The 27,085-nt window shown below is 41.9% G+C and overlaps 1 protein-coding gene across 2 annotated transcripts in view; it reads right to left on the bottom strand.

The window, feature by feature from the left end:
* tgfbr1b (transforming growth factor, beta receptor 1 b) overlaps window positions 1-27,085 on the bottom strand; it is a 57,486-nt gene that overhangs the window by 14,494 nt on the left and 15,907 nt on the right. For both annotated transcript variants that reach the window (XM_070985591.1, XM_070985590.1), the window contains exons 2-6: window positions 12,083-12,334; window positions 7,119-7,388; window positions 4,815-5,045; window positions 3,597-3,764; window positions 2,902-3,058 (exon numbers count right to left, since the gene is read on the bottom strand). In XM_070985591.1, the coding sequence (XP_070841692.1) occupies window positions 2,902-3,058; window positions 3,597-3,764; window positions 4,815-5,045; window positions 7,119-7,388; window positions 12,083-12,334 (1,078 nt within the window). The remainder of the gene's footprint in view (window positions 1-2,901; window positions 3,059-3,596; window positions 3,765-4,814; window positions 5,046-7,118; window positions 7,389-12,082; window positions 12,335-27,085) is intronic.

Genomic DNA, 27,085 nt, shown 5'->3' with positions numbered 1-27,085 from the left:
AGGCACAGAAACACTAATGAATGTCACTTGGAAAACTACTGCTTCTCTAAATGTACAAATACAAAATGGACCATGTGATACTCAGGCCGTTCACACCTGTAGGTCTGTGGTCTGGACCAAAGAAATGATCAACAGTTTCCTTTTAGTTATGATCTGTTTCATGTACACACTGACGACATGCAGTCCAAAGCTCCTCTTGGTTCGTAACCACTCATTGCATACACACCTGAGGGGGTAAACGCACAGTCACATGGAGTGGCAGGGAGCTCAGTCATTGGACTGTTTCAGTGATGTCATCCTGCATCATCAGTGCCACATTGACCAACAGGAGGACATTAAATTAAGGTCAATGACCGCAAGTCATTCTGCACTTAACTGAACCTCAAGTGCTTTGTTACTGAGTGGTTGATGTTTCACATACTGTATTCACATGGTTACCGGGCAATCTTGAATAATATACTACAACGATTCAACACGTCCACACTCTGCAGATGGATTCAAGCAGAATTTAGTAACTGAATTCATATTACAATCACATATCTGCTATCACAAAATCCTGTGGTTGGTCGCATCAGAGTCCCTTCAGTCATTGGGTGAGACCCTCCTCTTCAAGTGGTCTCCAGCCAGTTAGATCTGCACCAGAGCTTCATTGATAGCTTTTCATGCCATCCCAAATGAACCAAATCAATTTGGCAGAAACAAACAGGTGTGAAAGCACTCTAAGGCAAGGAGTCAGGACTAATCGTCACAATACATTGACCTATTTCTTTGGAGAGCTACGCTCACTCTTGACCTTGGAAACAGCAGCTGAGAAAACTATCTCTCAGCAACGTCCATTTAGATATGATTGAACGCTCCAGTGAAGCGACTAAACTTTGAACCTCAGCTTTTAAGCAAGATGGACAAGAACTCCTTCAGGTGCCCAGAGGAAAAAGGAAATCTGAACATCTACAAGTTCACAATAATTGAGCAAACTCTGATGGAAACCATTTGATATGATGCAAAGCTCCAAAACAGCTCCTGAAGGAACTTTGTTATGAGGCTCTCAGCTATTGCACTATATTTTCTAACCATATCGCAACTTTCTGTTTGGATTGACTCTTTGTTAGATGTTTGGCATTGTGGTAGAATTGAAAAAAAGATTGCTGGGATCAGATCATCAATATATGTAACAAGGATTTCAGCCCAGGCCAGAGCTTGTCTCTCCAGTGACCTGAGGCTTGCTGAATCATTTAGTGGCAGTGTAATTCGCCAGCAGCATCAAACCACCACACAAAGAAGGAGGAAGAAGAAAGTCCTCACACTCAAAACTAGATTTACTGCCTTAGGGGTGTATGTCTCCACCAATCAATCTGCAGTTTTTGTTACAATACATGTTGTGAAGACTTTGAAAGAAGTCAATTAAAGGTATTGAGAGTATTTTTTGGTGAAATGGAAGTTTTCACTATACTAACATGTATGATTTCAGTGAATAATGTCAAGGTAGAAACATGCTGTCTTCATTTAGAGACCATTTTTCCAGGAATCCAGAGAGCTGATAGAGAGCTTCATCACATGGTGCAACAACAATCACCTGAAGCTCCACATCAGCAGAACCAATGAGCTTATCTTGACTACAACAATTCAAATATGGATGTTGATATGAAGAGTTTTGGTCAAAAACATGTTTTGTGGTTGTCAGAGGGACCACCACAATCTGATCAGTTCATAACTGAATCGTAGAGGACATTTGTGCCAAATTTTAAGAAATGTCTTCAAGGTGTCCCTGAGATATCATAGAACAGACCTGATGGACAGGCAGACAAACATTTTGCCTGGGGCCAGGGCTGCCACTGGAGCAGAGGCAGAAAAAAGAGGGAGGGAGAGAAACAGAGTGGGAAGAAAGCCATACTGGTATCACTGTGGGAAAGAGTGCTGCCTACGGCCTCTATGTCCTGCTCACGTTCCAACCCTGCACTTTGACAAGTGCACATGAAGAACAAGAAACGTGTGGACAGACACTTGCAAAGGAAAGTGAAAGAGGGAAGCTGCCTGCAGTCTGGACAATAATTAGCTGTGTAGAAACGGAGGAAGTAACTCATTTTTTGCCAGTATCATATGTCAGCTTTGATTTAGAACGGTTTCAAACGTGATTTTCTTTGATTTAACAGTTTCTGCAAAGCTGTGCCAGAATTTTGCAAGTTTGTGGCTTTGAACAGTTCATTGGAAATGACTCTGAATGCAGCAAAGTGTCTGTGTCTGTTTGGTTTCACACACAAACACACACGCTGTGAGTTCTACAGGTCGTATGACGATAAGTCTAATGAAACTCTAAATTTCCCTTATTGTAACAAATCCTAATGTGCAGTTAGCAGAGGATTCATTTCAAAGCCTGTGCCGCCCTTAGGTCCTCAGAAGCCTGGTATCTCAGCATGAAGACAGTACGAGCTGAGACTCTGTTTCGACTTTGACTGGAGTGACTCGGCAGGCCAAAAGTGACAGATGATTGATCTGAACCAAAGATGAAAACCTGATAAACCCGAAAGCTCCAATAGAGTCGCCTCTTTGAGCCTAAACAGCCTGTCAGTCTAATGGACCGACTTCTTTATTTACACCCCTGTTCACTGTGGTGACCTGTTAAAAAGCTCAGAGACATGCTGTGAAATACCATCAGCACTCGCTCACTGTGACAACATCGCACCTGCCCTGCACAGTGAAGCAGAGGAGAGATTATCCCAAAAGGATACTCATGTCAAAATGAAAGACAGCCAAGATGGCCAATAGAGCTGAGCCAGAGGATTCTGGTTACCTCCTCAAAGAACTACAGATAGCACAAGAAAAAGGAAATGATATCCAATCCTGAGTGACCTGCTTGACATGAAATAAAAAAGCCTCTTCGCCCTCTGTGCATCACCCAGTTACCTTTTGGTTCCCACTCTGTGGTTTGGAGCGATGTCAATGGTGTCGGTGGCCGAGTCATGGCGGACAGCTAGACCCAGGTCAGCGATGCAGCAGGTCCCGTTCTTCTTCACCAGAATGTTCTTTGACTTCAGGTCTCTGTGGGCAATAGCTGGCTTCCCTGGAGACAGAGCGCATGCATTTAACAAAAGCGCCACACTCACTGGAACTTAACACAAATAACTGAGCATTCGATATGCCAGGCATGCGTATGAGAGAATGCTGAAAATAAAAAAGAATCAGGCCTGAGTATGAAGTAAAATTTCCATCATAACATCTTTTTGAATTTCCTTTTATGACTGTGTTGACTGACTACAAGCAGCAACAAACTAGTAGCACTTTATATGCATTATTCCTGCAGCTAAAGCCACATTCAGGCCAGCAGCAGCCCTGCGTTAAAGGCGCAGACCTGCATTAATATAAACAGAGGCAGTCCGTCTGTGCAGTGGGACACGCTCCCATTCAAGTTGAGACATTTGTTCTTCATCTTCAATCACTTTATTCTTCAGTTCAGTTTTCTTAAGATGCAAATCTTCTTGTCAAATAAGGTGATACTTATTAAGGTGTATTATTAATATTAACTATCAATTGAGAACGTGCGTATGTGTGTGTGTGTGTGTGTGTGTGTGTGCGCGCGCGCGCGCACACGTGCGCCTCACCTTGCGTGCCGACTATCTCCATGTGGAGGTGGGCGAGGCCGCTGGCTGTGGACAGGGACAGTTTGATCATGCCCTCCACAGTGACGGTGTAGCGGTTCAGGTAGTCGAACAGGGAGCCGTGCTCGTGGTAATCGGACACGAGCCACAGCTGAGTCCACGTCCCGTTGTCTACACAGAGACAGGAAGACGAGGAGGAGACAAAGGTTAGAGGTGAAGGTGCTTGTGTTTTGGTTCTGCTTATACCAGAAATAAATTGTCTCTCTCATGTCAAGAGTCCCTACAAGTCTTAGTTTAGCATAGCACACACTGTTATTTTCAGAATGATGACATCAGCTCAGATATGCCATTGATGTGGCAATATGAAAAAACTTTGTATTGTACGGTATTTTTAATTTTTTTGCCTGTAGGTCCACAGGTTTTCAAAACAAATGCTTGTATATGAAGAGACAGAGAAGACACATTCTGAACTTCAGCACTGTCACAAAACAGACTCATGGTGTAAAACTAATCAAACAAACAAACAAAACAAGCAGCAGTTGATGTTCAAGGTTCGGACAAAAACACTCTTTGCTCAGACAGAAAAGAGAAGCTGTCACCATCACTACATCATATCTTAACACCACATGCAGATTTAGACGTGCAAAAGCTCAAGGATTACAGTCAAATTGTAATGAACACTCAAAATCACTTTGTTCTTGGGCCACAGTGCTCCTCTGTGTGTGTGTGTGTGTGTGTGTGTGTGTGTGTGTGTGTGTGTGTGTGTGTGTGTGTGTGTGTGTGTGTGTGTGTCTGTGTGTGTCTGTGTGTGCTGCTGTTAGACTGTGTGGTAATGGCCTTCACTGTGAGCCAGCCTGTCTATTCACCGTAAACCCGCCTGCACTATCAGCTGCAGAGCTGCTTTTTGCTCTGACAGCTCAAAGTTCACTTGTAATTAGAACAGACCACAGTCATTTGCACATAATAAGCTCAGCCTGATGAAGATCTCCCTTACAGAGTTCAGACTTGATATGCTTTATCAAAATTGAATTCTCACTCAAGCCTCTGCTTCCTTCACACTTTCATTTATTTCTTGGTGCTGTTTGTCTTCTTCCTGCCGGCTCCGGTGTGATTTATATTCTAATCTTCCACACTATATGCTAACTTCAACCCTGTTCCCTTGTGTTTATGTGCAGTCTTATCTTAATCCTGCCTCTCAGGGCTCTTCTGGAGGTTTCTCACCTTTGTTGTCAGCGGCGATGAAGCCCAAAATGTTCTCGTGCCTCAGCATCACAGTCTGGTAGATCTCTGCCTCGCGGAACCAGGAGCGTTCCTCGCGGGAGGAGAAGATCTTTACCGCCACCTCCTCGCCACGCCATTTACCCCGCCACACCTCCCCAAAACGCCCCTTTCCGATGCTCTCTTGGAGGATGATGGTTCTGGCAATGGTCCTCTGGACCAGCAGTGGCAGGCCTGCAGAAGAACAGACAGAAATAAAGCTGACAGCAATGCAAATGGATTGTTTAGGGAAAAAACCTAAAAGAAGGAAGGTGGAAAGAGGGATAAGAGGAAGAACTATGGAGAATGGAAAATGTCACAGTGCCTCACTGTGTGAGTGTGTGTGAATGGCTGAATGCGGCATGTGTTCGCCTTGAGCGGCTGACTAGAAAAGCCATATATAACCGCAGTCCATTTACCATTTAGCTCTAATGTGTTGTATAGGAGGCAGAAGACTCAGCACCAAAAACCTCAGGATAAACCTGAAATGCTGAATCAGCGGGGCTCTGAAAACTCATAATACTCGTAGAATGCAGTTGGAATATTTCAAGAAGGAAACTGAAACAATATGAGAAGATATTCAAAATATTCTGAATCAACTATTAAAAGGAAAAGGTTTGAGCTGTGAATACAGAAGTTCAAATGATCTGATAATCCCAAACATCAACACCTGCAATGAAAAATCATTAGAAATCCAATCGAATGATATTGAGTAGCAGATATGAAAGGCAGTGAGACCCTGTGTCTTCCCATGAGTCATCATGAATAACACTAACAGCACAGGAGAGAAGGAGAGCGCTGTGTGCACATTCTGTCTACACCGGTTCATTCTACATGCTCCTCATCCTTAACTCTCAAAATGGACGACTTTATGGCCACAACACTGCAACGTTATCTGGGAATATAACAAGTGCATTCTCAATACCTAAAGAGCAACGTCACTCCCTCTATCACGACAAGTGTTTCAGCCTCATCAAAGCCTAATTAATACATTGGGCAATGTAATGCTTCCTTGTACTGCTGGGACAGATTTTTGTCAAATTTTGTCTACAGGGTGACAATATTTTTCTCAGGAAAAAGGCAAAAAACTACTGTGAGAATGAACATGAGGACCAGAAAATAATATAATGTAATTCACAACATCATGTCACCGTTTAATATCAGATTATTAGCGTTATGGATTTTTCCTCATAACACTCTGACTTTGTTATGACAGTTTTCAAAATCTCCCCCTTCCCTTGTATCAACAGTGGTCCTAATGCATAATCATATTTCTGCCGTTGCTTGAATTAAAGCACAGATGTTCTGGTGGGAAGATGCTCCACTCTTTCTACCAATGTACCGGTGCTTTACCTCACACTTTCCTGAGTGGTGCATTTCCTCAGGATATTTACTACTTTAGTGGACATAACAAAGTTTTTATCTTCTGCTCAATAACTCAAACAAAATCACATTCTGAACCAAAGCCACTGTACAAGTTTGTTTAAAGTCCAGCAGAGTTCTCTTGCGAATGCATTTGGCCAGTTACATTTCTGACAAGTAAACACGTGAGATGCTGTAACTACTTGAACTGTCAGCTCACTAGTTTGACAAACTGCTGATGAGGAAACAGAAAATTATAGTGGAGTGAAAATCCTCCTCCAATTTCCACAGGCACCACACACATATTCTGACTCAGCAAAGTGATTAAAACAGCCCACACATTTCTGCCGACACACACAACACAAACACAAACACAGTATCAGTGACACACACAATTGCATATTGCTCAATATGGTGTAAATAGCTAGAAAACTGAATCCAAGCCTTTCCTTGGCAGCGTGGTGGAAGTGTCAGTCTCCACAGAGAGGTGCTAATTTATAGCTAGCATCAAGAACAGCTTTTGCCATTGCAGTGTGCGTGCATGCGTGCCTGTGTGTGCATGAGAACGATTATACAGTTATGGAGCCTGAATCTGGGCCATCCTGTCATTATTAGACTTCTACTTTAAGATGAGTGCAGCTGCAGGGTCTGTACATGTATGCACACACAAACAGGAAGAGGACGGTGTGTGCTTTAAAATCTGGTTACATACTCACACAAACTCATCAACTCTGACAAAAAACTATTCATCAATGTCAATTTGCAACATGGAAAGATACAAGCCTAACTGGTGTAAACATAAACTCTGTATCATGACTATAGTAGAAACACTGCAGAATTGTTTTGTAAGACTCACACAAGTAAAACCTTCAATGTAAAAAAGGACCCCAGGGCACAGCATCGTACCTGATCCAGAGCCTGAGGTGGTCATGTCGTAGATGAGGTCCTTCAGCGTTGTTCCAACAGTGATGAAAGGGTGGTCCATGGAGGGGTCCTCTTCGTTGGGCACCCTATGGTGGTGGTGATGATGGGCCCCGGCACCCCCAGCACCCAGACCCCTGTGGCTGTGGCAAACATAGAATGCCAATACCAGCAGCAGGCAGAGCACACACACCGGGCAGGCGATCACCGCTGCGAGAGCAACAGGGCCGAGAGGAGGAGTCTTTACCGTGGGGACTGCAGGACAGAAAGGAGACAGACAGGCAGAGTAGATTAGAAACTATGACAGACCTAACGTTATATGTGACCTGTGAGAGTAGAGAGTTGTATCTGGCTCTGAGATCAACACGTGAGCGAAAAAGTTATCAACATGTGAGGACGCAGGTTGTTGGAAAGGTCAACTTTGAGCATACTGATGGGTGGCAAGCGGTAGGGCTAAAGTGCTAGCCACGAGCAAGGACACTAACTGGCCAAGTGGTGCGGTAGAACATTCAATCTGCTAGGCTGATGGGAAATTTGGCCTGTAGCAAACACATGACACACACACACACACACACACACACACACACACACACACACACACACACACACACTGTAACTATAATGTCTTCATCCATCCAGTTAACATATATGAAAGACACCTGAAGACAGAACAGACAGGTGAACCAGAAACCATGAATCATCCACTGTCTTAGTCTATTTGTGTCCTGGGTGTTTTCTTGCCTTTAAAGCTGCAGTAGGTAAGATCGAGAAGAGAGCAGACTGAAAATTTGAACTAACACAAGTTCCACATCACTCCCCTTCCCTCTCCGCTTCACTCATGCCCAGCCTCCAAACCCCTCCTCACTGCGGCATCTGCGCAGCTGCCGTGACAACCAGCAACGTTAGCTTTAGCATCGGAAACAAGCTAACTCTGCCCAGCCGCTACATCACAGTCGCTAACATACCGCACATGCTGCGGAGTGTTATTGTAACAATCACCATATTAGCTTTATGGTTATTTATTGTCTTAGCTGTATCTGCTGTTGTTGGCAGCGGCGGTATGGGCAGTTTCTCCTTTGCGGGTGGCGCTGATCGCTGGATTGTGCAGACCCACAGTTCTCCTGTTCCTGTACTCCCCATGTTATGTGTCATTGTTTTTTTCATGTTTCTTGGACGGGATGTAACTGAAATGAAATTTCCCCTCCGGGGGACTAATAAAGGCTTTCTAATTCTAATTGATATTGAAGTGATTTGAATTTTGTCTGAAACATGTATGTGATTAATTTTAATTTTCCACCCCCACTGTCTTGAGCTCTTTCTCAGAGCTAGTTTTGAAGAAAAAAATAAAAACTGCTCACAGTAGCAGATTGTCCCAAACAGAAACTTAAACTTCAGTGCATGGAAAGTCATCAGGATGAACATTCAGTTCATAGAACTTGAGCAGAGGGAGGTTGTTGTACCTGGCTTTGAGCTTGTTGTTGCTTTGCAGCTCATTGATTTCATGTTGTAGGTTGTCAGACACATCAGCTGGTTCAACATTACACAGCGCAGCAAAAGTTCCTTTTGTTCACTTTTCATGTCCTGAAACCTCTCGCCAAACGCCTGAAGGAGTTTTCACACTCTGCAGCATATTCACATGTCATGGGAGGTCACGTTATTGCAGAGTAGGAAAATGCAGTGTTGCCCTTTTCAAGTTGCACTTGTTAGAGCTGTAATTTCAAATTTGAAAGCAGAGAGCTGAGAAGCTCACTGAGACCTTGGGGCTTGAGGTTCAGCTCTGAGAGGTACTTGGCAATGTCCACCAGGAAGGCCAAATCACACAGACACTTGCTATCCCTTTTCTCTTTATTTTTACAAATTCTTTGAGACAAACAGACACTTAAGAACAATTGATCATTTCAATGTCCGGTGCAGCATCACAACAGCAACAAGGCTCTCCTTCACAAATCCTCCTTCTGAATGAGGTTTCAGCTTCTTAGCTCGCTCACAGCAAAGCTTGTCTGCAGAACACTGTCTCTGTCAGAATGTGGTCTTGTGAAAGCTGCTTGTTGGGCATCCAAACCCTGCCAAAGTGTGTTAACTTTATCCAAGCGCATTTGTCCTTGCAACTCATCCAATTTAGCACGTTTCAAGAGCTTTTTTCACTACTGGAAGAATGCACCCACAAACTAGATCCATCAACTTGCACTGTCAAACTGCAGCATGGACTATGCTCAGCCACTTGAATGCACTTCCATCAGTCTGGATTTGATACAGAGTGATTAAAAAGACACATTGAAATCCAATTTGAGAGGTCAGAGTGTCTGGATCGAGATGCATCTGTAGAGATCCAACTGGAATGACATTTCAAACAACCTCAAAATGTGGTTACAATCCGATTTACAAAAAATGCATTCCATGAGGTTGTTTGCTGTCCAGACTCTGGATACAATGTGGATATGGCAACAAATGAATGTGCGTTGAGAGTCTGAACAAGGACTAATTGTACTGTGATGCATAATGTCATTTAATTTTTGTTTAAACGGATTTTATAAAATTGGTATTGAACTGATTGAAAAAAGTACTGCTCAGGAATCAGTATCAACGTAGTCATGGTATCAATACTGGTATCGAAAATTTTTGAACAATACCTAGCACTAATCTCTAATATTGCTATCAATAAGGTGGCCTCCAAAATCCAGTCCTGGTCAGGCACTTTCTTAGCTTAAGACCAACACAGTGATGAAACAGTGTGTGCAGTCCAGTCCAGACCATCAGCCAGGAGAGACATGCATGCAATACTAATGCCCATTTTTGTCATTTAACTCCATACAAAGCATGGTCTTAATAAACACAATCAATGCTGCTAAGCATTTTCCTGTTTGCTTTAAATGCATCCATTCTGTCACAGTCTTTGTCAAGTTGTAAGGTGTTTTTTGTGATGTCCTCTGAGCCATCAAAGAGATCCAAAAAAAAGATACAGATGTACAGATGACTGCTCTTGATTCACTGATCACTGATGCAAAATCCTCAGCATATGAAACCAAGGACATGTGATTTTGGCTCATGAAATGCTAGTTAAAAAAAATCAATACAGCAATTACATTAACAATAGCCTGTGCCAAATTTGTGTGGTCCTTACTCTTTCTGTGTTCATCAAATAATGGACGATTGAAATTCTTTCAGTATAAATCAGACCTGTTTTGACTTCTAGATGTGAACATGAATGATACATCTTGCTCCAGATTTCGATGCACTCAGCGTTACCTTCAAGTCACAACACATATTGGAGCTACTTCTTACTTGGAGCAGAAAAATCTGCTCAGGTCTAGTATGATGTCAAAGTAGGCACTAATGTCTGTATTTTGTGGGCTTCTCTCACAATATGTTACTTCATTGGGTGTATTGATGACCAATGACAGTTGCTGCAGTCTTCTTCTGCTGACATTTGTGGTGGCTGGCACCCTTTAGTGTTGCATCACCACCGTCTGCAGGATTGTAACATCTTCACAGCGCTAATTATTCACAGAGTCCATCCAAAGTGATCCCAGTCACAACATTGTCCCTGCTGTAACCCAGACCTAATTCAGATGCTGCCTTGTACGCAAAGGCGCATTTTTGATTTTGTCGCACATGTGTACCTGAATAACAGCTATGTGCACCTCTGATTATAAAAATGACCATGTGGAGGTGTCTGACATCCTGGTAATCTCTTTTCAGGATGCTCAATCTCCATCAAAGCATCAACCACCCAGCTAGTGAACTCCCGTTTCTCTAAACTGACCTAACTTGGATTAACTAAACGTCTTACTCTCTGATGAACAACCTTCTTAATCACATTTTAACAGTCAACACACCAGCCATCCTTAATTAAGGAACACAATGCTGCCTTGGAGAGTGTATTTAGTGATTTCATTACGTTTTCTGGTTGGGGATGGGTCAACAGATATTGGTGCTGGAGAGGATGGATGGAAATTTGTCAAACTTCATTTCATACAATCAACACTGACCAAAAAGCTGGACACAGATGGCTATTGAGTGACTTTAAACTGGCTAGTACACGCTACGTAAACATTGCCAATAATGAGCTATTATACAGTACCTAGCCCTCAAAGTAGATATCTGTGTAACTGTGTAAATGTTCATCACATCATCTCATTTTTGTCACAACCAGGCGCTCACTTAAAGACAGATGGCCATGATCAGTCCATTCTTCTTATTTTTAAGAACCTATTTTGGTGTCCTTGACAGCTACGCTTGGGAAACAGGTGAAAAGAAGCCAGAATAAGATGTGCTCTAGTATAAACTCCCTGCAACACATAGTACCTTTATCAAACTTCAAGTGATCAATGTTGGTGGTGCAAAAGGTGCTGAAAGGAAAGGGGTTGACTATTCATTTGTATTTTTGCCTGTAGTTTGTTCAACAGTAAGGTGTTTAAAGCAGTAATCTCACAAAATATTATTGGTCTATAGAGTTTGCTCCACACATACCGACCATACAGATCAACAGCAGAGAATTCGTCAAATTTGACAAAACATATGTGTCTGTATGTGTGTGACCCACTCATTTCCTGCTAGCCATGTTGTCCAGCGTAGCTACAAAAATACCTGCAAGTCGCTTCTTGAAAAAACAATCCCACACTGTAAGTAATGTCAGACTCTACTGTGTCCACTACCTGACATCTTCAGACTGCACCAGAAGTATGAACGTCCAGCGGTGTGTGTAACGCTTCTCAAATGCGCAGAAGAAAGGGAAGCGTTGTTCGTAGTGCATGGTTAGTCACTCCCACTCTATTGCTTTGGTCTTTCATTCTCCTAATGCCACTTGTTAATGACGTTTGTGTACAATCCAAGTTCTTTGGGAGAAGTCAGACAGAGTGAAGCCCTCACAAGTACATTAAAACAAGTGTGTGTGTGTGTGTGTGTGTGTGTGTGTGTGTGTGTGTGTGTGTGTGTGTGTGTGTTCTTACCTGGGAAGATTTCAAGGTTAGGCTCTTTGTTGCAGTAGTCCGTGGTACAGCACATCGGGTAAATGCCGGTGTCATGTTTGACAGACGGGGCACAGATGAAGGGCCGGTCTCGTGGGATCAGTTCGTTTTCGTGTACACACTGGCGCTGTTCTGTGGTCAGCCGGCTGCCTGACTTGCGGATGGCGACGAAACAGACACCATCAGTCGTGCAGCTGGAGTTGGCACTGCAGCGGTCACAGTAACACTGGAGGGCTGGAGGAAGAAGGGAAGAGGCGTTAAAGCGTTATAACTGAGGCTTAATTGGTTTTATGCAAATGTCTGAATTCCAACATGCAGGCTTCTTAACTCCACAGTTCACTGCTTCCGACTTGAGTGTGTGTCAGGTCATGTATTGTGTGTTTGTGTGTATGTCTGAATTTGTGTGGGTATCAGGGTGGGAAATCTGCCTCAGAGAGTACGAGAAGCCACATCTTTCCAGTCACACTTTAACACACACACTGAGTGACTCAGTTTTCTCCAGAAGTTTGCTTTCTTACTGGCAGGAGAGACAGACGGAGACACATGAAAACACACACACACACACACACACACACACACACACACACACACACACACACACACACACACACACACACACACACACACACACACACACACACACACACACACACACACACACACACACACACACGGCTGACATCAGAAACTTCATAAGAATCTGATTTTTATTTGGAAGTGAGGATCAGTCCCTTCAGTGATCCTTTCCATAGAATTCTCTCAGGCCTTAATATGAATTATTAATATTAATCTACTTGCTCGTAGCAACAGACAGCCAAAGTCCTGTCCAATTTTTTGGCTAGACTTTTCTTAAATAGCTACATTTAGTCAAGTGTTACACTTTGTGCTATCAGTGAAATCCTAAGAGCAGTACAGAAAAATAATATCAGCCTGATCACTTAGGCTTCCTATTTCTTAGTTACCTTGCTGGATTAACACAGAGTTAACTGCTGAGCATGCATATCATAACAATGTTTGATATATCTGTGCACCATTAAAGCTTAATGCTGCAGTATCCTGGTCTTTGCAGACATCAAACTGTCCCAGGTGAACAGGGGCCGCTTTACTGGACGTAAAAGCTTATGTCTGCTTAGCTCACATTTACAGTTTCATTCAGGAATTTTATTCCAGTAGAAATGGAAATGTCACACTGTGGGTAGCCAAACAACAAACACTGTGGCTATTGTGAGCTACGTTTTATATTTTCATTTCAGTCACGGTAACATTTTCCCTTCCAACCACACATTGACAACCTGTCAAATGTTTAACAACAGCCTTGAAGCCAGCTGTCATTCTGACACTTTATAACATAACATTCATACTCCTATCCCACATTATCTCAGCTCAATACAATTTCCTCTTCTGCATTGCTGATGATAGCTATCCACTAAACTTGAGCATCCAACAGTTTAATGATGCTACTAACAGTCAGCTAGACAAAATCATCCTTCAGGGAGTAAAAATGTAGATTGAAGTGTTACAAAACTCATTCAGAGACATTTAGAGAATGTAAAGCACGTGTTGTTACCATGACTGTTGTTACCATGACTGGAGCCACAGGTGAGGCCTTCTTTAATCACCTTTCAACACTTGGAAATAGCAGGCCAGATACTAGCAGAGTCAGGAATGTGCTTAATGTAAGGAAGTCTGCTCAGCAATCTCAGGCTTCAAACCATTAGTAACAATGCTACGGAGTGCTAGGAATAAATGAGGTCACTCTCTCTCTTTTTTTATTTTTACTGCAGGACAAAAGACAAAACAGCATGAGAAAGACAACAGTAAAATACAGACTGTTTCCACAGGTAATAACAGAACAGGGTCCTCATAGCTGTTGTGCTGGCTTGATGTTGGTGTATGCATGTTTGTCTGTGTGTGTCTTCTGAACACTCACTCTGTGTGATGGATGGATGAAAGAAAGAGGGGAGATTGCAGGATGGGAGATAAGTTTAAAAAAAAAGTCAAGAAGGTAATATTTGCGAGTGGTAATCTACTGTTTGCATTGTTCAGGTTGATTGTGGTCTCCCAGTAAGCAGAGCGAGGGGCATGATGGGATGTGGCAGCCCAGGGAGACAAACAGTGTCTGATTTCTTTTCCAAAGGTGTGCAGTGCTGGGTGGTGTGAATAGAGCAAGAGAACTCTGTTCAATTTGGACAGAGTTCTGATGAAAACATTTTTTCTGCCCAGTGAAGTGAACTTGGTTGTCATAAGGGAGATATTTTGCTGAACTTGGTTCCAGCAGTCAGCATTAGGAGTGATGGATAGGTCTTGTTGTCATTTTATTGATGGTGTGGGCAGCGTTTTGTACAACTGTGATATCATTCTGTTTTTGTGTGTGTGTGTGTGTGTGGGGGGGGGGGGGGGGGGGGGGTGTTAACTCTGAGTTTGAGGCAGGACGATCTAGGTTGGCGACCGTCGTGTCACATTTTGTTTGAATGGATGATTTAACTTTCAGATATTCCACAAATTGTTTGTTCCTGAAGGTCACCCTCTCTCCACAGTGTCCTTACCCCCAACACAGAGGAGAGAGCTGAGAGCCCGGTATCATTATGCAGCTCAGAAACACATCACGCATGGCTGACCAGGTTAAAGCAACACACGCCTCCTAAGACAAGACGTCTGAATAATTAACAGGGCAGACACACAGCGTGGAGTTAAGGCACTGAGAGTGTCTGACATCTACACACACAAACAGATGGTATTAACAGTATGAAAGGTACACCAGTGGAAAGCTGCCCTATGATGCAACATCTTCACAGTGGTAGTGTAAGGATTTACACACCATAAATTAGTCAGTAAATGCCAGTAAAAGTGTCCATTACATTATTACATAGAGATACATGAGCGGTCTGAGAATGTTATAACATTGCCCAAGTTTTAATGTAACAGCAGGCCTTCTTACCAGTGGAATTCATGGAATTGTCTGGAGGTGAATTCCAGACAAAGTCAAGGAGGCACAAATAATTACAACAGCAAAAGAGTGTGTGTGTGTGTGTGTGTGTGTGTGTGTGTGTGTGTGTGTGTGTGTGTGTGTGTGTGTGTGTGTGTGTGTGTGTGTGTGTGTGTGTGTGTGCACGTGTGCGTGTGTGTTTGTGTGGAATGCAGGTGGTGGTGTTTCAGGAAGAAGGAAAAACATACACAACAGATCAGTGGACGACACTAGACGGCTAAATAAAAGCCAGCTGACACAGGTCTCCTCTGACTCAACCTCAGAACAGATAAGTCAGACAAGCCTGCCCCACATACACACACGTACACACGCACGCACCATCTCAACTACTCAAAATTCCCCACATATTCCCCTAACCTTCTAACAGGAATTGTTGGTTCGATGCCCTGCTGTCTGTCTGGAACATAACGGTTATACTCACTGACACAGTCTATATGTTGAAGCAGCTTTGGAAGGTCATAATCCTTGTAGATTACAGTTTTATGAATGATCTTTTAAATTGTTGCTGGGCCCTCTGACAAAAAACAAGCACAAAAGCAAACCCTGTGTGGGTGGGGCTGTGTTGTTTCAGGGACTTGTGAGAAGATGAAATATGATGCAGAAAGTTCAGTATGAGCATTACATCCATGAGCTTGAAGGCTTATCAGATGCCAAAACACTGTACAGTGCTTTATATTACTGTGAGACAGGAGTTTACAAGAAAGTCTAGAAGTTACCATGATGACCTCTCAATGATCGGCAGGTAATATTAGAAAGTCATCTACCCGGAGGACTTGTACCAGGTACATCCTTTGTGCTTTGAGCTAAATGCTATCATCAGTATGCTAACAGTATGCTATCATCAGTATGCTAACATGAACACAGTGACATTGCTAAGTGGGTGTAACTGCTGATGGGAATGTCATTAATTTTGGTAATAGCTATTTCCCAAAAATATTACAAAACAATGATTCTTACGCAATGATGACACCAAAATGATTACAATTCATCTTCAGAGTAACATGAATGTTTGTGACATATTTCACTGCAATTCATCCAATAGTAATAGAGACATTTCATCTTAACCCATAAATGCCAGCCTCATGGTGGTGTTAGAGGAAAAGTCAGAAAGCTTTAAGGAACAACGACTAAAAGTCACATATGTCTGAATGACTCATCACATCAGTGGCTTGAGGAAGCCGCTGTTAGATATTCCATGTCTGATCTCTGGGAAAGATGCACAACAAAAAGCTTCACACAACACAGACAGGATGGAACACGCCCATTGCAGTGATGACTGATAAAGGCTGGACCTGATTAGGGCTCTTCCAGCAGACCATGAATCAGTGTGTAAAGAAAACCTGAACCAGACTGGCAGGTCTCTAGATGCAGACAGTGGCTGTCAGTTTGAGTCAACAACACAGAGCAGTCAGTGATAATGAAAAAAAACAAAAAAACATGTGCATTACTTCCAATGTTTGAACCAATTATTCCTGCTTCCTCTCCTCTTCTGTTTCTCTTCTATCATTAAGTTGACAGAAGTGCAGCTGCAGAGTTTTCAGGATTTTTCTATTAAAAGGCAGTCACCTGCAGAGACTTCAAATTTCAAAGCCCAGCCACAGTCCAACTGAATGCTTTTATGAAGCAACTGAACAATAATTCAAATGATAATGTCCCCTGTCCCCCGAGGGTGCAGTCTCCTCCTTTTTATTAAAGCCTGGTCCAAACCTACACGGATATTTTTTTAAAACATGGTCTTTTCCTCCTTTGTTCAAACTAAACTAAACTAAATAAATAAATAAGTCCACACAAGCAGTGTTAAAAAAAAAAAGCCTGTCCATATGAAAATGCAAAAATACAATGTAGGTAGGCCACCTGCCAGCACAGGTGCTACCAGGTCTCCTCCTCCAAAAACCAGCGGTGATGGTGGCAGGGTCTGTGCTGTGGGAGTGTTGGGTTATACAGCCATGACTCCATAATGCATTCTGACACCTCTGTTCCTCACCTACCAAAAACTGATCAGTTCATCCTTCTGTTGAAGTGATCTGTTGTGTCAAATTTTAAGAAATTCCCTTAAGGCGTTCCAGAGATATCGGATGCAATCGAATGTGGGCTTGTGAGCTTATCTGTGAGTGAGGTGAATCGCTGGTGCATCGCTACTAATATTATAGTCCAAATAAATGACTCAGTATAAATTTAATTCTGATCTCAAATACAGTCAATGCTTTAAAAGACTGATGATGACTGATAAACATCCTTTTCAGTGATATACAACTTTAATAAAAATGTTTTTAGCGTAGCTTAGTATCAGGAAAGTCATGTAAGCTTAAAATAAGAATAAGTTACTGTTTGTGTAAATCCCTAGCAACAAAAAAACACAGTAATATTCATTTGAAGTGTAATATATGGATGTTTTGGATCGTAAGAAGTGTTATGTCCCTGCAATTTACCATTATCATTAAAAAATCATTACCATTCTGGCCAAATACAGAAAATGACCCTGTGTTCAACACTAATGTTCATCAGTCACATGCCTGTTCAAGTGATGAATTGCACAACTTGTTTTTAGAGATGATAACAGATGTTTTACACTCACGCTAAAATTCTGTGGCCTTCTTCAGCTTCTTTTGCAACAGTGCTATGTGCAAAACAAGTTATATACAGTCCTGTTAAACATGCAATCGTGTATCATCACATTGTGGGAAATGAGGATCATCTGGGAGAAAAATGTGCGTTGCATGATAGAACATCCAGGATGAGGATGAGGATACTGAGCGTCTAAGTAAGTCTTATAAATCTACAAGATTTGAAACTTGAAGACATAGGACTATCTTGTAATAAGGACACTTAAGTGTTAAATTGGGCACTGGACACACACACACACACACACACACACACACACACACACACACACACACACACACACACACACACACACACACACACACACACACACACACACACACACACACACACACACACACACACACACACACACACACACACACACACACACACACACACACACACACAGTGTGTCTGATATGACAGGCACAAGGCCAGGCTCTTGCAATATGGTCAGACAGAATGTGGTCGACTAATCTGAGATGCTGCTTTGAAAGACGCCAGACAGACTAAACAACACAACATGGACCAATAGCCTGCCTCATTGTTCCCAAGGCTGCTCTGGCCTATTTTAATAAGAAGAGTGTGTGTGTGTGTGTGTGTGTGTGTGTGTGTGTGTGTGTGTGTGTTACACAGCATGAGTTTCTGGCTATCAACAGGTCAGTGAGGTGTAAAGGCAGAGTGCTTGTCACTGTGTGTGTGTGTGTGTGTGTGTGTGTGTGCATGGAATTTGAACTGTTGTCTTGTCATTAGCCTGTGCTCCTATTCTGGATGTTTAATTCACCAGTGTAGTTCATCCTAGCTCTTCTTATGCCTCCACTCTCAGGCGAAGCTTCTAAACACCAGGCTGTGAAGTGAAGAACCCATTTAACTTGACTGGCTGATCGAATCTGTGCATCTGTTGTTAATGTGAAACTGTCACACCTAATGTCCACTTTACACAGCTATTACATTCTGGATGCAAGAAAAGATCCACTGCACCTATACCGCTGTGCCGATGTGAACGGTTTGCTCAAGCACATAGTATCTAATTAGTTTGCTACAACTCAACAAAATCTCCACTGTTTGCTGTCCTGGCTTCACCATGGTAGAAGAGCTCTCCATTGACATCAGGACAACAGAAACTCATCTTCCATATCAGACTGAAAACTCATCTGTTCAGACTGAACTGTGACACATGAAAACAATTCAAGCATGATTCTCACAGAGTCATACCTCCTGTTTGAATGCACTTATTGTAAGTCACTTAGGATAAAAGTTGCAGTGTTTTAAGAGAGTACAGGGCAGCTGTTAGAAACAGATCAGGTCAATGCTGATCAAGAGCCGCAAAATGCAACATTCAGGTCATGTGATTGACTGAGCCTGACACATTTGATCAACACCAAGTTACTGTGGTCAAGTAAAGTGTTTATTAATAAGGCCAATTGCAATTAACCCTGAAGAAACAGCAAAGAGTTTTGTAGGTCTGGGCATACAGGTCAGGACCTTTGGCACTGTACACTTTCAAATCGGTAGGAGAGGCTGAAGATGTCAAAAGAAGAAACAAACTAAAGCGGCCTTCACAGATTTTTATCCCGGAATTAAACTGAACCGAATTTGGACTTGGCCGTTGGGATTTCTTGCATCATTGTCTAACTTGCAATCTCCATCTTTTGCCGTGGCAGGTCAGACCTCCACCCACGAGCGACTGACCTGGTATTTGCAAACAGCAGCCTTTGAAAACATGCCTAATTCTATTTTGAATCGAGCATTCTAGAGGCTAAAGCTTACAACATGCCAGACTGAGCCTTTTGCCAGCTACTATCTCCCCTTCATGTTCAAAGGCTGTGAAATAGACTAGTGCGAAAAAAGTGGTATTGGTGAAAATGGGAAAGTGGGCCACTTGTTCATTCTTCAAGTGTAAGCCAGAGAATTCCAAACATTTCAGCAAACGGCTCTCTGTTCACTTGGTTTAGAATCCTGAAGTTAACAGGCATTTTCTACAGCAAGACCAAATATTACTTCAGGCTAAAGTTGTATCAGCTGACATAGTTTTACCAGTGTCCATGAACACCTTACAGCCCTTAAACACACTGGCATTTTACTGGGCTGTGTTGATATTTTTGCTACAAATACATCTGTGCCAAAATTCAACATGTTTACTATCCATAACTCGCTTTCTTTTATAAAAAACAATGCTCTTTCACAATGCTGGACCAAGTGTGGGTGGTATGGCTCAGACATACAGTTCAGAGTTTGAAAACATGGACTGATGGCAATTATTGATGTGCTTATAGAGGCCATATTATGTTCATACTCGCGTTCGTACGTTATTTTAGGTGTCTACCAGAATACGTTTACATGCTTTAATGTTTAAAAAACACCTTATTTTCCTCATACTGCTCTCTCTGACTGAAATGCTGTTTTAGCTCTGCTGACCCGTTTACACCCATGCTCATAAAATATGTTTGAAAACTTTGAAGGAATTAAATAGAAGAGATTGAGTGCATTTTTTGGTAAAGTGGAAGTCATCACTATATTGACTGTATGACTCACTGACAGTGAATGATGTCCAGGTAGAAACATGCTGTCTTCACTTTGAGACTGTTTTTCCAGAGGAGGACAGAGGACTGACAGAGAGCTTCATCACATGGTGCAACAACAATCACAAGAAGCAAAATATCAGCAGAACCAATGAGCTTGAACTACAAAGCGCCAAATATGGATGTTTTATAAAGAAGCTACAAAGTGTAAAACATGGATGCTTCATACACATCTTCAACCTGGCAGCACAGGAGATCTTTACAATCAGCACAGTCTGAAGGAGGACACCCAAAGTGAGTGTCAACAATTCAGCATCCGAACAAATCTCTGTTCCCAGTGCTGGTGCTGAATAATGGGCGGGAAAGTGTTTTTGCAGATGATGTCAGAGTGATGTTGACCTGACCTTTTGGATACAAAATGTCATCACATCATCATTGTATCTTATTTGACATTTGTGCAAAATTTTGTCATAATTAGAGTATGAATTCTTGAGTTAGGGCCAAAAGCCTTTTTGTGTGGCAACAGTGACCTTTGACCATGGAAACCTAAGCCGTTCATGCTTGCGTGTGCCAAATGGAAAGAAATTCTGTCAAGGCATTCCTGAGATATTGTGTTCATGAGAATGGGATGGACAGACACATGGATGAACATCCTGAAAACCATAATGAGTACATGTCGAAATATCTTTGGCCAAGATACTGAACCCCAACCTTCCCCCAATGCTGTGCCATCAGTGTGTAAGCGTGTGTGAATGAGTTGAACTGGTTCAAGTGGTTGATAGCTTGTAATGAGCTTTGAATGGTTACAAAAAAGCTGACAGACTAAAGGAAAGAGAAAACCCAAAATGCATAATATAGCCTCTTCACGTGTAAGCAGCATTTTAATGTTCCACATAGTTCAGATGGTGACGGGCCAGTGCGCTTCAAACACTATATAGCTGATGAGTCATTTATTTCACTGACAAAAAAACAAACAAACAAAAAAAAAAAAAATCGACTCAGCAATTTGATGGCTTGTTGTTTAGGTCATTTATCAAGTAAAGGTGCTCAAGGTGCTTATTATTGAGGAATTGCTTCTTTTCATTGTTTTATGCACAATTTAAATATCCTTGAGTTTTGGACTGTCGGTCAAGCAAAACAACAAAACATGACACTTGACAAAATGCTAAGAAGCTAATGAGTCAGTTAATGAAAAAAAAACACGAACTAAACAGTCAATCAATTTCCACTTGATTCCAGAACTTTCAGGTTTCTTGTGGCCTTCATCACTGAATGAAACTGAGCAACTAAACAAATGACAGCACAAACTGAATATGATGATGCGTGTCATGAGAAATCTAGTAACTGATCCTTGAGTCAAGTATTTTTTGTCAAACTAGTTTTTCCAATATCAAGCATGAACCTTTAAAGCCGGGCATACACTGTGCGATTATCGGCTCAATTTGAGCCGATTTGCCACTCGTGCGACTATTTTTTGGATTGGGCCGCATTTTGGCTCAACCGTGTGTCGTGCCTCGTACAGTGTACGTGGGGTAACGAGGAGAGATTAACACCTCACGACGAGCTCCCGATCACAAATTGTGTGCTCGCAAGAAAATCAAACTTGTTTGAAATCCTGGTCGCTCCTCGTGAAGATATCGCACAGTAGAAGCAGTGTCACGACCCACTTTGCCGTAACCTCTCGCACAGAGCATGTGCGATCTCTGAAGTGACGTCAGGTCAAAACAAGTAGACGAAGAAACATGTATTGCCCAGGTCTGCCCAGCGAATTCCTTGCCCATACACGCCGTTTTCGCTTTTTTTTTGAGTTTCTCCACACAGAATGGCACAAATTGCCAAGGCAGCGCGTTTGTTTTTCGTTGGCATTTTTGTGGACGTCTCCCACTTCCGGGTTTCTCTTCTTCTTCTTCTTCTTTTTGACGTTGCTGTTCCGCATACAAGAGTCCGACGTGTAGATAAGGACGTATAGTGTGAGCAGTCAAGTCGCATCAGAGCATCGGGCCGTATAGTGTGAGAACAAGATTCGTGGGCTGTGAACTTTTGAACTCAGCGTTCTAGTCGTTCAGTTTGAGATGGAGCAGAATCACACGAGTTAAAATATCGCACAATGTATGCCCGGCATAAGACAAAGAATATTTAATCTTACTAAATGTAATCTAGTTAATTTACTGTAAAATATCATACATCAATATCAAATATCTTTTTGGAATCTCATTTTTGAGTCAACATGGAATCCATGGCACATGGATTTGAAAGCAAATCAACTGCAGTGCCACCTGAATGCTCAGTCTATGTGGGACCCATACAGCCAGCCAGCGCAGCCTCCCTTCATGTCCACCACATTGATACATGACACACCATTTTATAGTCATGTTATGCATTGTGCATTGTTGGCTGTGTAGTAGCCAGGCAACAGAGGAACAATACATTATAAAGCCGCTAGTCAGCAGTTCGGGGCTGAACCACTCCTTCCATCACTCCTTTTTCTTTTTACTTCCTCTCCTCCCCTCCTCTGAACTCCTTCCTCCATCTCTCTCATTCTTACAATAGAAGGGAAAACGCTGAGGCAAGCTTCAAAAGTAAATAGAATAAAGGAATCTACAGATGCAGACCGTGCAAGTCAATATTTCAGGGTACAGGCGTGAAATAAAGTCAGTGTAATCTACCTGGCTGTTATGGGATTGTGTACTTAAATCAAGAAGGTAAAGACATTATTCTGGGAGGCTGTGCTAGCACCTACGAAGTTCATGCAAATCACTTTCTGCAGTGATTGAGGCAGGGAGATGCAATGCTGTATATTTAGTGGACTGATAATTTCAGAGCAGTGGGCCTTAGGAGCAATGTTCACCTGTTTCTGGAATAAATGGTCAATCAGACTACTGAATGTTTAGAACACTGTAATGGCACTAGACTGAGGGGGACTGATGATTGATTGATTACCAGAGACATTCTTTCAAACACAATGTCATCTTTATGACTGCTTTACTGAATCAAGCTCAATATCAATAAAACCAATGAGCTTGCAGTGGATCGCAATGCTTCAAATATGGACATTGTCTCCAAGAAGCAACGCATTCTAAAACATGGATGCTTCACACACTTTCAACACGGCAGAACAGAAGATCTATGCAATCACCACAGCTTCATGGTGGACACCCAAGACTGGTGTCACCAATGTAGTGTTTGATAAAAAATGGCACATTATAATGTCACAGTGAAGCTGATATTTGACTTTTTGAATATAAATTGTCATTATTTTGTCCTATTAAGCATTTGTGTGGACTTTCGTCAGAATTCATGTCAGGCTACTTGAGCTTCCGCTTTCGGTCAACCTCCAATCTATATAAGATGACACATCTACACTAACTACTATACAAAAAACTGCAAATCTGACTGCATCTGGCAGTTGTGGTGGCATAGAAGCAGGTGCGTCACCATGTGTGTCTGCTGAAAAAGAACAGACTGATTTAGATGCTCCACTTCTCAAAAACAAAAACTAAAATAGCCAGCTATGTGTCACATACATCAATTAAAAACTATATATTGTTCATGGTACCAGAACTCAACGTACACTCCCTGCACATGATGCAAAAGAAACATCTGAATATGAAATGCCACCCAGCTCCAACAACTGCAGTTTTCCATTAACTGTTAAGGTGTCTCTCCGTGAAATCTTCCTTTTCACATTACTTGACACATCACAAGAACTAGTAGTTCCTGCTCTGGAGACAATAAAGTGAAACCAAATTATTCTAAAAAGGGCTGCTCTTATCTTGCCTTTTCCCAGCTGGCTCTCCCTCTAGCTTTTGCTCACACACTTTTCATTAGTCTTATCAGGGCAACTTCAAGAGCTGCTTTAATGACTATCATACCTCTGTGCAGGTCACTCCAATCTGCTTCAAATATGGCAGAACAACTCATGACAACTTTTTTCCACAGGATTCTATCTTAAAGCACGAATACTGAGGAGCAATTGATTTTAAAGGTTCCCCTGTTGCATTTTAAACTCTAAATTACGACAGTAATTAGAGCTGTGACTTACAAGAATTTGTTTCAGTCTAAAGTGAACATCAGTAAATTTCTTCTGCTATTGTGGGAACAATTCCGTCTGTAATTTAGTGCTAAATAACAAAATAAAGTACAGCCGCCACAGTGAGCCTCATCCTTTGTGTTGGCTGGGATATCTTTCAATTCAGTAACACAAATGGAATAAGTGCACTGACGAATGCCTAAAACTCACCTTGCTCCTGTGGTTTACACATCCTGATCTTAAGCTCCAGCTAAAATATCAGACGGTAAAAATGATCAGAGGGGACTTCAGCTTGAGAATCCACAAAGGCTTGCTTCCACTGTCATATGCATATGCTACAAGTGTTACAACTACTTCTACAAGGGAAGGCAGTGACACATTTTATATTACTAAGGGCCACATGTGCTGCACCCCTACTACATCCTACATTATATGTGGTAACACATTCTAACCTCAAGCGTCCCTTGCTTTTCCCAGAGCTTTTGACTGGCACTTTAGATTCCCACAGTCATTTCCAACTGCACAGCCCTATGATTTCCACAATGCAGAAACACGTATGGAATGATGGAATTTGACAAGAGCAAAATCGCAAAAACGCAATGTGAGAGAGAGAGAGAGAGAGAGAGAGAGAGAGAGAGAGAGAGAGAGAGAGAGAGAGAGAGAGAGAGAATGATTTCGAGGACGCCATCATAAGCACGCTAGAAAGAGCTCATAGCAACTCTCGGAAGTGCAACCACATCAACAGATGCAAGGTTGTTGACGACTTTGTGGCTGTATGTGCTGAGTCAGGTGTTCTGGTGCCTTTGCAAAAATATGCTTGAATCTTAAAACACAGAATTCAGAAAAATGAGACCGGAACAACACAGAGTTTGAGAAGTCCCCATGCCTCTGCCATGCATTAAATAAGAGTAGATATAGTGTGAATTTACCCCGTCTGTGGCACTCAGGCCCAAGCCAATTGCTTTCTACATTTCACATCCTAAGATGTAAAACTTTTAAAGCATCTTACAAATGGTCAACAATGGAGCTGTGTGGCACAGAGGAACAAGACATATCTTATCATACAACTGTACTTTCATTATTGGTTTATAAATCACAAGATCTATCTTTTAAGATAATATGCAAAACTAATACTTTTATATTGTACGTATAAGCCATGACAGCATTTTATTACTTTATCACAGACCCAGATTCTCAGAGCACCATAGTTAAAACACACAATAGGAGCTACTGCAGAGAAAATGTAATTAAATGTGGTGTTAGAATTATTATACACAACACTAATCATCTGTTCAGCAATAGAACTCATTAGCTGTGGTTCTGCTTGACGTTTCTGCCTGTTAAAAGGAAGTGTTTCCTCGCCACTGTCGCCGAGAGTTTGCTCATGAGGGAATTGTTGAGTCTCTGTAGATAGCGTACGGTCTGTATCTGCTCTATATGGAAAGTGTCCTGAAACAAATTTCTTGTGATTTGGCATAGTATAAAGAAAACTGAATTGAGTTGAATCTAATTTTAAGAGTATCTAATGCACAAATTAACCTTGAATTTACATAAAATGAAGAAAAAGGAATCGGCATGTGGAGGTAACTGGAAGATGCAGAAGACAAGGCACCAAATTTGTAAATAAACATTATTCATGACACTACTGAGAGGCAGAGCATGTGAGCAGAGCGGAGCGGTGACAATTTGCGCTCGTGGAGCTGTTCATTCCCTCCACTCCCCCACTCAAAGCCACTCTGCTCAGCATCACTCCACGTTCAACTTGGAGTGATGATTTCACTCGCTCCACTTAAATCGCTCATCACTCACTCGAAAAAAAGAAATAAGATGCATTTATTCGCAAATAGAACACAAGCTCGGCAGATTTGTAATTTCATTTAAAAAAAAAACACAGCCCAACCCCAATCAAACTTTTCATTAATTTTGTTTTTAAGTGAGAAAAAACACACTAGATGTTATTAATTGGTTATTCGTGTTTAAACAACAAAATTGTCATCTTCTTATTTCTTTCTCTTAGTCTCAGACCCACCCACGAACAGAATAATAAATGCAGAAAAAATAAAATCGCTCTTGGTCATATGTATCCACCAACCAGTCAAGTTGCATTTACAGAGCCTTTTTGTAGAGCCTGTTGCATTACTCTAACAAATAATAATCATCAACACATTTTTGCCACAACTACCCTGATAATATGCGAGTCTGCCAGTACTCTTATACTGTACAATGGAGGTCATCAGCATGTAATGTGGAGACAGTACAGCATTATGGCAGAAGGAGCTGTGGGCTATGCTGCATTTTGTATCAAATCAACTGTATTACTATTATACTGCTACTGGAAGGCTTCACATGTTTCAACAGGATTTACTTCAGAATCCATTATAAGACAAAAACTGGTCAGTACAAGCTGACAGAGTCAGAGGAGGGTACGCCCTGACCTGAAATAAACCTGCTGCTGCAAACAGAAGCCAGCTTCAGACTATCAGTGCTCATGTTAAAGCGTGGTGTCAAACATTGACACTACCCTTCAAGCCAAATGGTAAGCACTGTAACAGAGAATGTGCTCGGTCTAAAACTGAGAAAACTGTCATACATGCGCTCAACAGTAATGCAACTGAACTGGCCGCAATACTTTTTGTGAAACTGACAATGATCCATTTTATTGACACTGTCAGTGGTACTGATTCAAATCTATCTGGTGTCTTTGGTAGCTCAATGTGCAGGGTCAGAGCATGCCTCAGAACAAGCACAGCAGCTCTCCATAGATAATGTTTTGGAGTGGTTTTCATGGTATCAAGGTTGGTGACCTCTGGTGTTTTATAAAGAGATATCATTTTAAAAAGACG

The sequence above is a fragment of the Chaetodon trifascialis genome, chromosome 18 (genome assembly GCF_039877785.1).
Source record: "Chaetodon trifascialis isolate fChaTrf1 chromosome 18, fChaTrf1.hap1, whole genome shotgun sequence".
In the NCBI taxonomy this organism is placed as follows: domain Eukaryota; kingdom Metazoa; phylum Chordata; class Actinopteri; order Chaetodontiformes; family Chaetodontidae; genus Chaetodon; species Chaetodon trifascialis.
This window is presented reverse-complemented; position numbering and strand designations above follow the sequence as displayed.